General features: G+C 43.5%; 1 protein-coding gene across 1 annotated transcript in view; it reads left to right on the top strand.

Moving 5' to 3' along the window:
• C5 (complement C5) overlaps window positions 1-15,406 on the top strand; it is a 77,941-nt gene that overhangs the window by 49,968 nt on the left and 12,567 nt on the right. Inside the window, exons 28-33 of the mRNA XM_034495334.2 lie at window positions 1,052-1,223; window positions 4,353-4,558; window positions 8,695-8,847; window positions 12,086-12,148; window positions 13,272-13,353; window positions 14,363-14,411. Coding sequence (XP_034351225.1) covers window positions 1,052-1,223; window positions 4,353-4,558; window positions 8,695-8,847; window positions 12,086-12,148; window positions 13,272-13,353; window positions 14,363-14,411 — 725 coding nt within the window. The remainder of the gene's footprint in view (window positions 1-1,051; window positions 1,224-4,352; window positions 4,559-8,694; window positions 8,848-12,085; window positions 12,149-13,271; window positions 13,354-14,362; window positions 14,412-15,406) is intronic.

Genomic DNA, 15,406 nt, shown 5'->3' with positions numbered 1-15,406 from the left:
GGAAGATGGAAGATCAGTAAAGTGCTTGCCTTTAGGCATGAGGATCTGAGCTTAGATCCTCACCACACCTATATGCCAAGCCCTTGGAAGACAGAGACGGGAGGATCTCTGAGACTCGATGGGCAACTAGAATAGCCTATCAGGAAGCTCCAGGTCCCGTGGGAGTCCATGTTGTAAAGAACAAGGCTGTAAAAGCTTCTGAAGGTTATCATAGACAACAGCCATTTTCGGAAAGAGCTAGAGACCTGCATTGAGGTTAAGGACGCCTGCCTGCAAAGACAAAGTCAACCAGACATGTCCTGTAAATTAGGCTACACAACTGAGCTGAAACTTCAGTTCCCAGTGAGATCTGCTGAGTGAGAGCCACAAAAACAAAGGCATTCTGTTTGGGTCGATCCGTAAGCACCGGTGTTCACACTTACAAGGAAGTAATCAGCAGGAACCAGGTCCCAGCAGGTAGATGCTGGTTGACACTCATGCCCATAGGACACACAGGTTGATCTGGGAGAGGAACCAGGCAGGATGCTAGCAGGTTTTTACTGGCCCCTCATCCACAGTAGCTCTCTGGCAACCTCAGGACATGACAGGAGCTCTTCCTAGGCCATTTCCAGGGCTAGAGAGCTCCAGCAGTTCTGGTTCTGTTCTGTTTGTTTATAATCCCTTTGAGCACAAAACTGTCTCAGCTCTGCTGACACAGGAAGAAAATCCTGTCTGTCCTGGTGCTTCTCCCCAGGGACTGGGCCAGTGATGAATCCAAAATTCAAGGGACTTCTCAATAGAAATGGGAACTCAATGACAATGCATAGGCCAAACTGGACACCCCCGTGGTTTCTTCTGATAGTTTTTACACCTTCTCTCTAAAAGATTTGCTTTGTTGATTGTATTCAAAGGTCTCCAACACCTTCATACCCCCCCCACTTCCCCGCTCCCACCTCCCCACCTCCCCTACTCCCCCACCCAGCCATATGCCAGCAACCTTAGAGTTGCTCTCATCAGTTTACAGGCTGATGTTGGGAAAGGAAAGGTAATTATCTTCTGCTCTTGCTTCCAGAAAATCAGCACAGCACTAGATAAAGCTGACTCCTTCCTCCTGGAAAACACCCTGCCATCCAAGAGCACCTTCACATTGGCCATTGTAGCCTATGCTCTTTCCCTAGGAGACAGAACCCACCCGAAGTTTCGTTCAATTGTATCAGCCCTGAAGAGGGAAGCTTTGGTTAAAGGTAGGGCTTGCTGCACACAGGTGCTCAGCAGGCGCTGACTGAGCACCGGGGGTCTGCACTCCTGGGAAGTGGGTTGCAATGAAAGCAGAGGAAGATGCCATCCTTGCCCACATGGAACTATCCATCACGCCACAGGGTGATGAATCTTGTTACTCAAGTCATTATTCACTCAGGAAATGCTTATTCATTCATTCAACACAGAGGTATTAAGCATCCGATGGATTCTTCCTGAGTCTGGGCACTGTTCCACACTCAAGGGACAAATCAACAAATACAACCAGAGCTGAGTAAATCTAAGTTGGATGGATGTGGTAGTGCACTCCTGTAATCCCAGCATTTGAGAAACTGAGGCAGGGGGATCGAGAGTTTCAGACAAGACAAAACAAAAAGAAACAAAACATTCAGGGCCAACAAGATGGCTCAGTACGTAAAGGGGCTTGCTGCTGCCCAGCCTGACAACCTGAGTTCAATCACCAAGACTGGTGGGAGGGGAGAATGGGCTCCTGCAAGTGGTCCCCTGACTTCCACAAGCATGTCATACACAAGTGCACCCACTTACATACACATACAATAAAGTTTAAATCATGCAACTAAGTGTAAGTTGCCCCAGTCTGCGGGGCGGTGAACTGGGATGGGGGGACCACCTGAAAGAGAGAATGGGGGACAAAGGCACACAAAGAACCACAGCCTGTCTGGAAGTCTGATCAAGCTGTCAAATTTTAATTTTTCCTGGGGGGGGGGATTATATACACATAGAAGCAGGATATGGGGAGGGGGATGACATAGGGTCTTCTTTGTTTCTGGAAAGTACAGGTGTTCTCAGGAACAGGATATTGGCTGGGTGAAGAGTTTCCAGAAGAAGCAGGGAGGAACAGGTCACCATGTACCTGTCCATAAGATCTATCATTCATTTGTTCTGATCTAGGCTAATACTTTCCCACCAGGGCTACCTGTCTACAAGATCTATAGCTATCTGTTCTAGGGTTAGTAATTTCCCACAAAGGCCAAGACTTACTGTCAGTAAGCATGTATGGCTGACTTAGGCCTATGGCTGATTTAGGCATTAATGTATAAGCAAGGTTGTTCCCAACAGTAAGTCACAAGAACATGGTAGAGAGCAGAGAGTCACTCAGTGTATTCAGAGAAATGGTTTCCCATTCCATCACAGAGTATACTGACATGAATCTAAGTACTATAGTCATGGGGTAAATAACATCACATGTGGTATGACATTGGCCAAAATATCATTGTGCAGCATATAACTGTATTTGAATGTAAATATGAATGCGGAGGAAGCAAGGCCCAAGGCTATAGAGAAGACCATTTCTGGTAGAGAAATAGCATGTGCAAATGTCCTGTGGCCTTTGCATTCTTGGTGCTTCAGTAGCAGCACGGAGGCCAGTGGTGTACCGAGCAGTGAGAAGAAGAGCAGGAAGTAAGAGCCAGGAAGGAGAGGTGAGAGAGTGATGGAAGGCAGGGGAGGAAGGACATTAGGGGTCAGTACAGGGTCTCCAGGGTTATGCAAACAGTTGTGCAATGGTTAAAGCACCTGTCTTAGCACATGTTCTGTTGTTACAATGGAGTACCAGAAACAGGCAAAGGAAAGAGATCCCTTTTAACCAGTGGCTCTGGGAGTCTGAGCACACAGCCCAGCATCTGGTGAAGCCTTCATGATGGGAAGACAAGTAGACACATTGAGGAGACAGAAGAGAGGACTGAACTAGAGTAACTAACCTATACCCCCAGAAAAGCATCCACTTATCTATCCTTATGACCCAAGCTCTTTCTATCCAACACCGGTTCAGTGAGAACAAACCAGCATGAGCGACAGCCGTGTCCATGCAAGCAGATGAACTGCAGCTGGGATTGGCCTGTGCTGCCCCACTTCCCAAACCGTGTCCTCCAGGGCAGGGCTGCCTGTCTCAGGCACAGCAGGTTCTAACTTAAGCCACTGAGCCAAGGAGTGTGTGGCCTGACTTATGTGTCACTAGGAGGCAGTAGTAGCCATCGGCATGGCTGGCAGTTCTGAGCCTTGTCCCAGTCTGAGTTTTTTAAACATTAAACAAGTTTTATGTGAGGTTTATGACTGTCTACAAAATGTCACCTTTGTTATCATTTTAAACATGTCTAAGTTTTAACACCTCGAAACCACTTCTTTGATGCTTTGGAAATAGCACAAAAATGTCTTGGGGAATTGTAAGCTGCATTATAAAATCATACACTTTAAAAGCTAGGGAGGAACTGAATAATTCAAATAATATTTAAAACCTAAATAAACCTTTCATTTTAAGTATGGTAAATCTGAGTATGAGCAGGATAAAAAAAATATTTTGTTCAGAGTCATGTAAATCATGCAACGCTTAATTGTAAAAAGACACCCCAAAATTAGATTAACCTTCCAAAAAAATCTTACCTTACTATTAAAAAAAAGTATTCCAAGAAAGCTTTGCAGTGATTCCTTCATGTCACTGGAGAAGAAGCAAAGGTAAGTTAGGATCTATGTTATGGGAGATGCTACACATAGGAGCCGCTACACATAGGAAAATGTGGGTGTTTTCTGTCCGGAAAAGAGAAGGCATACTGACGATTTGGGTGTCACCTCACACACTCTAGGCTATGATATTTTTTCCTCCAAGGAAAAAGATATTATGTCAAGTTTGTTCTACCGATGTGAATAATGATAATCCTTCATCTGCAGATGGTGTTTGCTGGCCTATAAATCCTTTCCCCTGCGTATCTCTTGCGACTTTCACCAAATGGAAGTGAATGTTATCTATGTACAGTACGAAGAGACTGAGTTCCACAGAACTGATGAATTTCCCGAATTGATCAAATCAGTTAATAGGAGAGGACAGAGGATAGACCCAGATAGCTGGTCTGCTAAGTCCCAGCTGATCAGGCTTGCCGCTCCACTGTGAGACTGGATGTACTCCCTGGCATTTGTGGCCATTCTTCTACAATGGGGATGAAGGGCACTGTATTATGGGTTCTTGACTTTTCTTGGCTACCTTGATAAAGTTCTTACAAAGAAGAGAACCTTATGGAAGAGAGAGAGCAGTCACAATGTGCTAGGATTGCACTGAGTTCTCGCCTTTACTTGTACTGAGGAATGTCCTGTGTTGACCTCAGGTGATCCGCCCATTTACCGTTACTGGAGAGACACTCCCCAGCATCCAGACAGCTCTGTGCCCAACAGTGGCACGGCAGGTATGGTAGAAACCACAGCCTATGCTTTGCTCACCAGCCTGAACCTGAAGGAAATGAATTATGTCAACCCAATCATCAAGTGGCTATCTGAAGAGCAGAGATATGGAGGCGGCTTTTATTCCACCCAGGTAACATGTCCTTAGTGTGTCCTTGGCGTGTCTTTAGTGTGTCCTTAGCATGTTCTTAGCCTGATCCATGTTCTTGTTTCCCACATTACACCTTTCACACTCTTTCTGGCCTCCATGATTCTTTCTAACAAATGAGCTGCCGTAGATACAAATCAAGTCTAGAATCATAGGACCCTGGAGGTTATCTGCATTGGTAACTTCATTATTCAGAAGAGGGCATGGGCCTAAGGAGGCTTATTCAAGGATCTGCGTCAGCACCCGCGTCTCCTGAGTCTATACCCAGTGTGCGTCTTTCACTGTCTTTAAAGACCATGGAAGGCTGGTAGGTTATCAGTGATTGCATCACATCCTGTTTAGTGAGTAGTGGCTGCCATGGAAACAAAGATACTGATGATTCCTCTCCTGCATGACAAACACTATAGTTATCTACCTATCAAATACATTTTATGTTGTGACCACTGTTATGCAGTTGGATAATGCACAGTCATGCATTACGTAACAGTGACCACAAATATGATAACTCATAAAATTATAACAGAGCTAAAAACTTCCTATTGCTGACTGCTAGATCTGTGGCTATCTTTTTTTTTTTTTAAATAAAAAAAAATTGTATTTACTTAGAAGCATTCAGAATGTCAACAAAACAGCTGCAATTTTTTTTGTAATTACAGAGTGGTATTCAGTTAACAGAACAACAATTATCTTTGTATAAGCTGCATCAGAGACAACTGAAGATGGGGGGGGGGGACCAAAAATAAAACCAAAAGAAAAGAAAAACAAAAACCAAACTACTGTCCCCATATATAACTAATTTGTGCTGTGCACCAACAAAAACCTGCTTTAAATTTCCATGCCAATTTACAACCCCCAGACTGTACCAGGCAAGGTTAGTGGCTATTGAAAATACCACCAGGACAGGGCTATCTAAAGACACATTCGGTAGTGTGTTAACTATACAAAAAAAGACACTGTACAGTTTAAAAACAAATCTTACACAGCCTTACATTTCAATTTTTCTTTAAAAGGAGTGAGTTGTGTACAGGGGGGGTAAACGCTTTATAGACAAGAAAAAAAACTGCGCTAGAACCAACTTATTCATCATCTTCTTCTTCATCATCTTTGTCTTCCTCCTCTTCCTCCTCTTCCTCATCCTCTTTATCCTCCTCCTTATTTTCCTCTTCCTTCTTTTTCTTGCTCTTTTCAGCCTTGACCATCCCCCTTTTTGCTGCATCAGGTTTTCCTTCACCTCTGTAGGCAGCGATATCCTTCTCACACTTCTCCTTCAGCTCGGCAGCCTTCTTCTCTCAGGGCTCCTTGTCATCTGCGGCGGTGTTGTTTCACATCTCTCCTAGCTTCTTTGCAACATCACCCATGGATGAGCCAGGATGCTCGCCTTTGATTTTTGGGCAGTACTCAGAACAGAACAGGAAGAAGGCCTAAGGAAGCCTCTTGGGTACATTGGGGTCCTTGAACTTTTTGATCTCCTCTTTGGGAGGGATGTAGGTTTTCATTTCTCTTTTATACCGAGCCTTGTCAGCCTTTGCAATATCTTCAAATTTCCCCTTTTCTTTAGCAGACATGGTCTTCCACCTCTCTGAGCACTTCTTGGAGAACTCTGAGAAGTTGACAGAAGCATCCGTTGCTTCTTCTTGTGCTCCTCCTGGCAGGTTTGCACAAAGAATGCATGTGAGGACATTTTGCCTCTCGGCTTCTTAGGATCTCCTTTGCCCATGTTTAGTTGGTTTTCCTCCAAGAGGCACAGAGTCGCCCAGCGCCCGTCCGGCTCTCGCTTGCCCCGGCGCTGTCTCTATGGAGCTCAATGTACTGCCTGTGGCTATCTTGATGATGTATATAACACATTACATGTTTGTACTGGTGCTGATGTGAGCAAACTTACTGCCCTACCAATCCCATACACATGTGACACCTAAAACTACATACAGATGCTTGGTTAAGAATGACAGTCAACTACATTACGAGCTTGTGTGCTTATTTGGGGTTTCTTTGGATTGAACACAGGAGCTCTCAGCTACTAAGGACATGTTCTACTTCCAAATGCATCCCCATCCCTACACCATAACTTGTCCTTATTGGGAATACATTCACTCTGCTTCTAAAAGGGAACCACATTAATACATGCATGTTTCACAAGCGACACACTCAGGCACCACGGTCACTGTGTCTCTTGTTGGTGATTGACTTGTACTACCCAGGTTTGTGTGAACACACTCAGTGATGCTTACACAATTGTGAAACTGCCCAGCAATCCATTTTCAGAGCATGTTCTGTCTTGAAGTGGTTCATGACTGTGCATCTGTATTTCAAGTGGAGCTCTGATGTTGGCGTCTGTGCCCTCTAGATGTTTAGATAATGAGTGTGTGTCTGTGTCAGAAGTACAGGGGTTTCTCTAGATTAATTTAGTGATTGTGTAATGAATCTTAATGTGGAGACAGCCAGGCTTACATGTGCTCGCTGATCAGCATTGCCGCTGTAGACACGGGATTGTCCAGACATTTAATATCTAGTCACAGTTACTCATATTATAGAAGAGGATGAGGAAGATCCAGAATGATACAGCTTGTTCAAGTATTCCTTTCTCAGATACTGTTTGAAGAGCAACCATGTGTTCTTACTCAATATAATGGACACGGTCTCAGTCATGGTTGTAGTGAAATAACACAGCTGAGTAATTTTTTTATATCCAAATAGATACCTGATTTTTTTATTAAGTAAGAAATACACAAGGGAGAGAAACATGGTATCTTAAACAAATGATAATGGTAAAATTTAATGTCCTCATACAGAAGAATACAGATAGAGCCATACTTATCACACTACACAAAACTCAACTCCAAATAGATCAAAGGCCTCAAAATAAGACCAGATGCACTGAACATGACAGATGATAAGTGTTGGAGTAGGTTTTAACTCATTTTTTAAAGTTTTTTTTCATTTTCTTTTTTTATTGGATGTTTTATTTACATTTCAGATGCCATCCCTTTTCCCCATTTCTCCTCCCTAGAAAACCCCTATCCCATGCTCCCTTCTCCCTTTTGCTTTTATGCAATTTTTTAAATGTTAATCAAAGGCTTTATAAGTTTGGTAATGCTCAATTACAAGATGCCCATATAATCAGAAGTGTAACCCAATACCCAACCTAGATATATCAACTACCTTTGACTGGTGGAGACACATGAATATCCACCTCCATGTTCCCGCTGAGTAATTTATAATTAATAGAAATGTATTAGCTCATGTTTCTCAAGGGTGGAGAGACCAAGATTGAGGGGCCATAACTGACAAAACCATCTTTGCTGTGTCATCCCAGGAAGGATAAGGAGAAGAAGAAAGAGGAGAAAGAAGAACAGAGAGAAAGGAGAGAGAGGGGAAGGAAGAGGAGAGAGGAGGGACAGATTCATTCTTTTATAACGATGATGACATTTACCTACTTGTGAGGGTGCCACTAGGACCCTCACTCCTCCTGTTAGATACCATCCACCCCCCAACATTGCCACATTGGACATTAAGTTTCCAACACGTGAACTTTGAAGGACACAGTCAACTACCGCACACACCAAGGAAGCTGTGGGCACCTGTGTGCTCTCAAGGAACTGTAAATGACAGTATTCTAAATTGAGGGGCAGGAAATGAACATTAAAACTATCAGGAAGAGATAGTTTTGAGCCTCGCTGTGGGGTGATTAAGATGAAACGACAGTGTGAGAAAGAGATAATCTAACAAAATCAGAGGCAATTTTCAGAGTGACTCTCCTGGGGATATGTGTACTGAGTACATAGTGAACCCAGACCTGAGGTCATACTTTCTTCCTGTTCCTGCTAAAAACAATGTCCTTCCTGTGAAGGAGAGTGACCTTCCTTATCCCTCCCCAATTGCCCCTCAATCTGCTTCACCTGGTCAGCTAGGGTTTCATCTCCAGACAGTGCTGCCTACCATCTCCCAGGAAGAGATGGTTACAGAGCTGGGTGCACATAAGCGTTTGGGAGGCTGAGGTAAAAGCATTTCAAGTTCAAGTCATTGTATCAGAATCCCATTCTCAAAGGGAGGATGGGTCTATTTGTAAGTGAGCATGAATACATAAACCAAATGTGCTTTCGTGCCTTGTGAATTATTGCTAGGATACGACTAATGCCATCGAGGGCCTGACAGAATATTCACTCCTGGTTAAACAACTTCACTTGGATATGGATATCAATGTCTCCTACAAACACAAGGGTGATTTCTACCAGTATAAGGTGACAGAGAAGAATTTCCTCGGGAGGCCAGTGGAGGTAAGTGAAGACATTTTCATAATATTTTGCTAACAGATGAGACTGTTTAAGTCATCCCTGCCATCGTTACAGTACGTGGGCCTTTATTCACTGTTTAAACAAGTGTTAAGTCCCTCCTGACTCCCAATCAGGGATCCTATTAGATCGTCATCACTGGTGATTCAAGAGTAAATTACAAAGAACTCCGGAGGGACACTCATCTAAATAACCAAGAGTTCTGAAACCCCTCTGTGGAGGTGCAGAGGGGGCCTCCTGATCCTGGCTGACATGTTCTGTGTAGGGGAGGGGTTGCTATGTCCATGTGTATAGGCTATATCTGGAAGAATAAGAAAGGGGTAGGGTAGCCAGGTAAAGAACTATCATCATACGTAACAGCACACACAAAAGTACCACTGCAGAGACATGAAGCACATGTTCAGGCACCCGCTGCTGGTCCCTTTCACCCTTGGTCTGGCACTCAGACTGCAGCTAGCGTGGACTGCAGCTAGTTCCGGATCTCTAGACTCCTTGCTCCATGTCTTTTTCCAAAGCTAGGTTATTTTTTAAAGGGAAAACTCTAATGGGTTATGAAGGTTTCCCAAAGAAAAAGATACATTAGGCAAAATATATTCTATATTATTGTTGTTGTTGTTACTGACAGTCTACAGCCAACAATCTAATGCACACTTTTCTAGTTATTGTGTGTGAATTTAGTGCATTTACTATATAAGCAAATGGGAATAGTCCTCACTGACCGCGTGCCCTACAGATCCATGCTTGTCAAAGTAGATATGAGAAATAAAACTTAAGCCAAAATCATAAACCAGTGGCTCGTAGCAAAATAATAATATAATAATATTATAACAATAGTAAGGACATGGCCATAGACAAAAATCTATGCCAATGACTAATGATCCAACATTTTAAGTACAGATCTGATTTCTAACTTCTTTTGAAATAAATCAGTTCTGACAACAGGGCTCTAGACATCAAGCATGGCCTTTTCTTTTAAATAATTTATTTGTTATTATTTAATGTGCAAATGGTGCTTTGTCTGCATGTATAGTTGTGTGAAGATATCAGACCCTCTGAAACTGGAGTTACAGGCAGTTATGAGCTGCCACGTGGGTCCTGGGAATTGAACCCATGTCCTCTGGAAGAGCAGCCAGTGCTCTTGACCACTGAGCCATCTCTCAAGTCTAGGGCATGGCTTTTCCAATCTGTACCAGTCATATTCTCTCTCTCTCTCTCTCTCTCTCTCTCTCTCTCTCTCTCTCTCTCTCTCTCTCTCTCTCTCTCTCTGTGGCATGCTGTGGCCTCTAGTTGGGAATATGTCTCATGTCCAAGGGAACATTTAGAAATCACCAGAGACATATCTTATGAATCTAAGCTCTAATGGGAAGCTCTAAGTCTGAGCAGCATAGTAGGGCTACATTCTATTTTCGTGTCCGGTGCTGTGATAAAATACCCAACAAAAACAACATATGAGAAAAGAGGTTTAACTCACAGTTCTGGGATACTGCCCATCATTGCGGAGGTTTGGGGGGTGGAAATCAAGGAGGCTGGAGCTCTAAGCAGCTACTCGTGTCCACAGTCCAGCGAGTGTGGGAATGGTACGCTTGCTCTAGTTTTCTCAGGCCAGCATCCACAGAATGGTGCTGCCTACAGTGGGCGGGTCTTCCTGTATTAATTAACCTAATTAAGGCTCTGCTCTACAGACATTGGCCAACCCAATATAGGCCAATGTAGTCTCTCACTGAGATGCTCTTTCTGGGTGATACGAGTGATGTCATGCTGGCAATTAAAGGAGCTATCACATCCTCCTTCGAGTAGGCGGAATTACTTCTCTCTTCAGGAATAATGATGTGAGGGGCATTTTGCCATCTTAAAATAGCACAACCTCCATGTAGACGCTTTCATGTGAAACCTGGACTGCTGTTGTCTAGCTTGGAATTCACTGCCAAGGCTTTTCCTAAAATGTGCCACATGAAGCAATGTGTTAGGTAGTTAAATAATAGACATGGGCACTCTAGTCGAAATGCAGTCTGGTCTCTAATGTTTGTTTCTAAGCACAGTGACTGTGAGATGGAGGGGGGCAGAGATGGGGTACAATGCACAGCATTTCCTAGACTCACTTCAAGCTTTTCTCATTAGGCTTCTGGAAGCACTCATTCCCCGTGTAAACGCTGCTGTGTCCTGTCAGGGAGAATAGGGAAGGTGATCTGTTTCCCTGGGTTTAATAAAATTTGAAGGAATGACTGGCTAACTTGAGTGTGCACCTAGCCCCTTTGCACCAATGTGCCAGGCAAAGAGAAGTGGACAAAGCAAGTGTGGAGGGAATGGGGACTGAGTCAGCCTTGATCAAAGTCATCCCTTCTGCAATGTCCCTGAACTACTGAACATGTGGGTGGTGGAGCACCTCTAGGGAGGACGGCTGTTTAGCTGAATCTGTGTCTTCACTTTTCTCTCAGGCAGGGGGAAGAAGAACAGCAAACACAGATTTCAGTAGAATTAAGTGGGGTGGCCAGAGGCTTGGGGTAGAGTTCCAGGGGCTTGGGGTGGGGCATCTGGGTGGGGTTTAAGTAAGCACAAGCCAGTCAGAATCAGGGAAGATGTACCATCAAGAAGTGGGAGAGAGGCCTGGAGAGATGGCTCAGTGATTAAGAGCACTGACTGTTCTTTCTGAGTTCAATTCCCAGCAACCACATGATGGCTCATAACCATTTGTAATGGGATCCGATGCCCTCTTCTGGTGTGCCTGGGGAGAGTTATGGTGCACTCACATACTAAGATAAAATAAAATAAAATAAAATAAAATAAAATAAAATAAAATAAAATGGAAGAAGGTGCAAACAGGAGATAGCAGAGGACCAGGCACACACTGTGGCCACTTCAGAGCCTTGCATGTTGCATCTCAGCGCTTGTGAAAAGAGTCTCCACTGACACATGAGATGCTGAGTCTTGCACTAGACTCCAAAAGAAATTTTTTCACTTTGAAAGGGAAATAAATATCTAGTCTCACAATGAATATGTGTGTGTGTGTGTGTGTGTGTGTCTGTAAAATTAATGAACATCTAGTTAAAGCAGGGGTAGGAGGTCATGGCATCTCTTAAAGCCTGCTGTGTGCAGATCTTCAATGTCAGCCATTTAATTTCACAAGAACCAAGAGAGGAGGCTGGCAGGCCCCTGCCACCCCAACTCTTTTCTTCGCTCTATCAAATGAAGAATGAAAGCATGGTTTCTCTATCCATCCCTCCAGGTACCCCTCAATGACGACCTCATCGTCACCACAGGCTACAGCAGTGGCTTGGCCACAGTACATGTGAGTATTTGACTGGTGTCGAGGAAAGCTGTGTGTCTAAGTAACATGAAAAAAAAATACTTTGCTGTATTCAAAGTCACAGAACTATGTCTTGGATCACCATGACTAAAGTAGGATTCATTTGTCTAATTTTTTGATGTCTTAAGATTTCTCATAGTTTATTTTAGATAATAACTGGTGGTCCTTGTATGCATACCTTCCATAATTTGTGGGAATTTTTATATTTTGCTTATATCACACCCGGCACTGTGACATTTCTGCCAACAAATAGCTACCTATGTTACAGTCACGGAAAACTACAACAGCTAGTGAGGCCATACTATTGTAGTTTGTATAACTATATTCTATGATGTTTGCACAATGAAAAAGTTGCCTAACAAAGATGTATATACACATAAAGCATTTTAGAAAATATAGACATTGTTACACAGTATGAGATCTGTAAATTTTACGGATGTGTGTGTGCATTTATGAGGCACATGGCACGTGTGTTGTATGGTTTATCACATAATTGTCTCATTTACTTACTCGGTGTCTTTGGGGGTTGATGTTCTATGTTCTTTGTGTGTCCACACAGCTTAGAGTTACACACTCTGAGCAGAAATCACGTTGACGCTTCTGGTTATGTTTCCACCTTTCTCATCTATGAGCTGGCTCGGAGGAACGTGGCTTGTCTGGTTTTCCTCCATTCTGGCTGCTGTCAGGGTATCTATTTCTGATGGTACCCTGCTCATCCAAACGTTTACAGGGACTTCTTTGCCTTGAAAGTGTGTAGAGGTGTCAGCTCTTCGTAGGCTAGCTGAGACTAGAGTAAGAAGTGACTCTGCAGGCCTGGGGAGCTAGCCTGCATAGTGAGGTGTGAGGTGTGTTAGCTCAGGGAGCTAACCTGTGGAGTAGGGTGTTATAGCCTGAGGAGCTAGCCTGTGCTTGGCCAAGAGTCATCATTTGGGTTTTTGTGGTTCTTTGTGTTTGTTTGAAATGTGGAGTCACTGACCCACACACATACGCTGTTTGTGCTAGGCACCAAAGCCCCCGGCCCTCCCGTCTCAGCCAGAGTCCTATCCACGGCCTTTCCATTTTCCCATTTTACATGGACTCTTCTTGTTTCTGTGTCCCCACACAGGTAAAAACTGTGGTTCACAAAACTAGTGTCACTGAGGAATTTTGCAACTTTTACTTGAAAATTGATACCCAAGATGTTGACGGTAAGACAGCTTAACGTGTACAGTGTTTTAGCTACACATTAAAAATGTCAAGTAGAGAGTATCCCTAATTAGGAAATTTGGTGAAAAAAAAAAAAAAACCCCACAAAGTTTCATCTAGTTATTAAGTAGGCTAGCATCCAAGTAAACATTACAGCCATTTTATTACAATAGATGTAATGCTTTTACATACCATTTAAATTACCATTACAAACGAATATCAAATGATGAAGCAGCTAAACTGAATGCATTTGGTACTGCTATTTTGTAATTGGTGCTTTTAAAGAATGTAGCAGGTTGCACAGAATGTAACAGGTTGTCCGGCTCAGGGTTGCTTTTACTTTGGCTTGCTCTTACATTGTGTAAGGATTCTATTTCAAGAAAGCTCCTTCTCCCCCAGGTTTCTTTATAACCTCATTCATCTCCCACTCACTTTGTCCTCGCTGTTTCTCTAGTACTTATGGTTGTTTTTAAAATGTGCTCTCCCCACCTTTCCTTAAGCATACAGCCTTCCCATGCTTCCGCTAATCGGTTGCACTTCCATGTCCAAAGCCGAGTTCACCTGCACACTCCTGCCCTCCTCCTCTGACCTCTGCTCCAATGCCCCCTGATACCTTCCTCATCAGTAACTCCGGCCTGCTCCTTTGGGAAACGTCTATACTAGCAGATGCAACTCTCTCCTCCATCCTCTTTGCAGATTCCTCAAAAACATTGCCCACACTTCCTTACCTCCTCAGGGGGTGAGATATTTGAGAGAAGAGCACTCCTCCAGCAATGGAGACATCCTGCCATGGTCTGTAGCTTTAAAATGTCCACAAATGCCAACTTTCAGATCACAAATCATGTTTAAGTGTGTTTAGAGACTTTCTCATTAACAATTCTATCAGAGCATGCTCTAAAACAACTAGAAAGAAAGAAAGAAAGAAAGAAAGAAAGAAAGAAAGAAAGAAAGAAAGAAAGATTGATTTACTTCCTACCTTGTAATGAGTTTGTGTGTTTCTCTGTCTGCCAGCATCCAGATACGGTGACTCTGGACAGAAGCGCATAGTAGCGTGTGCCAGGTGAGCCCAGTTCCAGAACATGGAGTAGGTGGAGGTTCTGAGGTCTTGCTTTTGCTGCAGTACCTTCAATTTGAGCCTTTGGACATATCCAAGAGTATCCAATTGTTCATTTTTGTTGGTGGTGGCGGTGGTTGGTTTGGGGGGGTGTTGTTTTGTTTTGTTTTGTTGGTTTTTTTAAAGACAGGGTTTCTCTGTGTAGCCCTGGTTGTCCTGGAACTCACTCTAGACCAGGCTGGCCTCGAACTCAGATATCCACCTGCCTCTGCCTCCTGAGTGCTGGGATTAAAGTTGTGTGCCACCACCACCTGGCCAGTTGTTTGTCTTTAAGTGTAGAATACAGCAGGAATTCTTAAATAGCTGCTTACTCTAGAAGGCAGTTCCAGTGTTGCTCCTAAGTCATCTTTCCTGTTGTTTGTTTGTTTGTTTTTTGTTTTTGTCTTCTTCTGATTCAAGTAGTATAATAACCTTTGATGATCTTTCAGAATGGTAGATATCTGATATAATCATTAGGAAAAAAAATAAAGAAGGTTTCTCACACAAGGATCATGTCCTCAGGGGGGAAAATATCTCATTCACCAGCAAAACCGTGGTCCTTAACAGCGGACTGCTCTCAGCTCAGGTTGCACACTCAGGTCAGAAATCACAGAAACACCCAAAGCTCAGGCCCCACCTGATGCTGCTAGCATTGAACTGTTGATGTCAAACTATCTGCTGGCTAAATGCAAACCCCTAAACTGGTTACTCTGTTAGTTGCCTACTGCTGCTAGGCGGCATCTTGGCTCACTCTGAATTAGATCCTTGTCATCCTTACGCCATCTCTGCTCTCCTTCATTTTCCCTTTATAAAGTGTCTTGTGAGTCCAGTGAATGCCTCCAAATAACACACAACACACACACACACACACACACACACACACACACACACACACACACACACACGGGAGTGCATACACACACACATACACTCACACATACACAGAGCATACACCACAGACA

Source organism: Arvicanthis niloticus, chromosome 2, assembly GCF_011762505.2.
Source record: "Arvicanthis niloticus isolate mArvNil1 chromosome 2, mArvNil1.pat.X, whole genome shotgun sequence".
Taxonomy (NCBI): domain Eukaryota; kingdom Metazoa; phylum Chordata; class Mammalia; order Rodentia; family Muridae; genus Arvicanthis; species Arvicanthis niloticus.
Note: the sequence above shows the minus strand (reverse complement) of the source record. Positions and strands in the feature narration are given on the sequence as shown.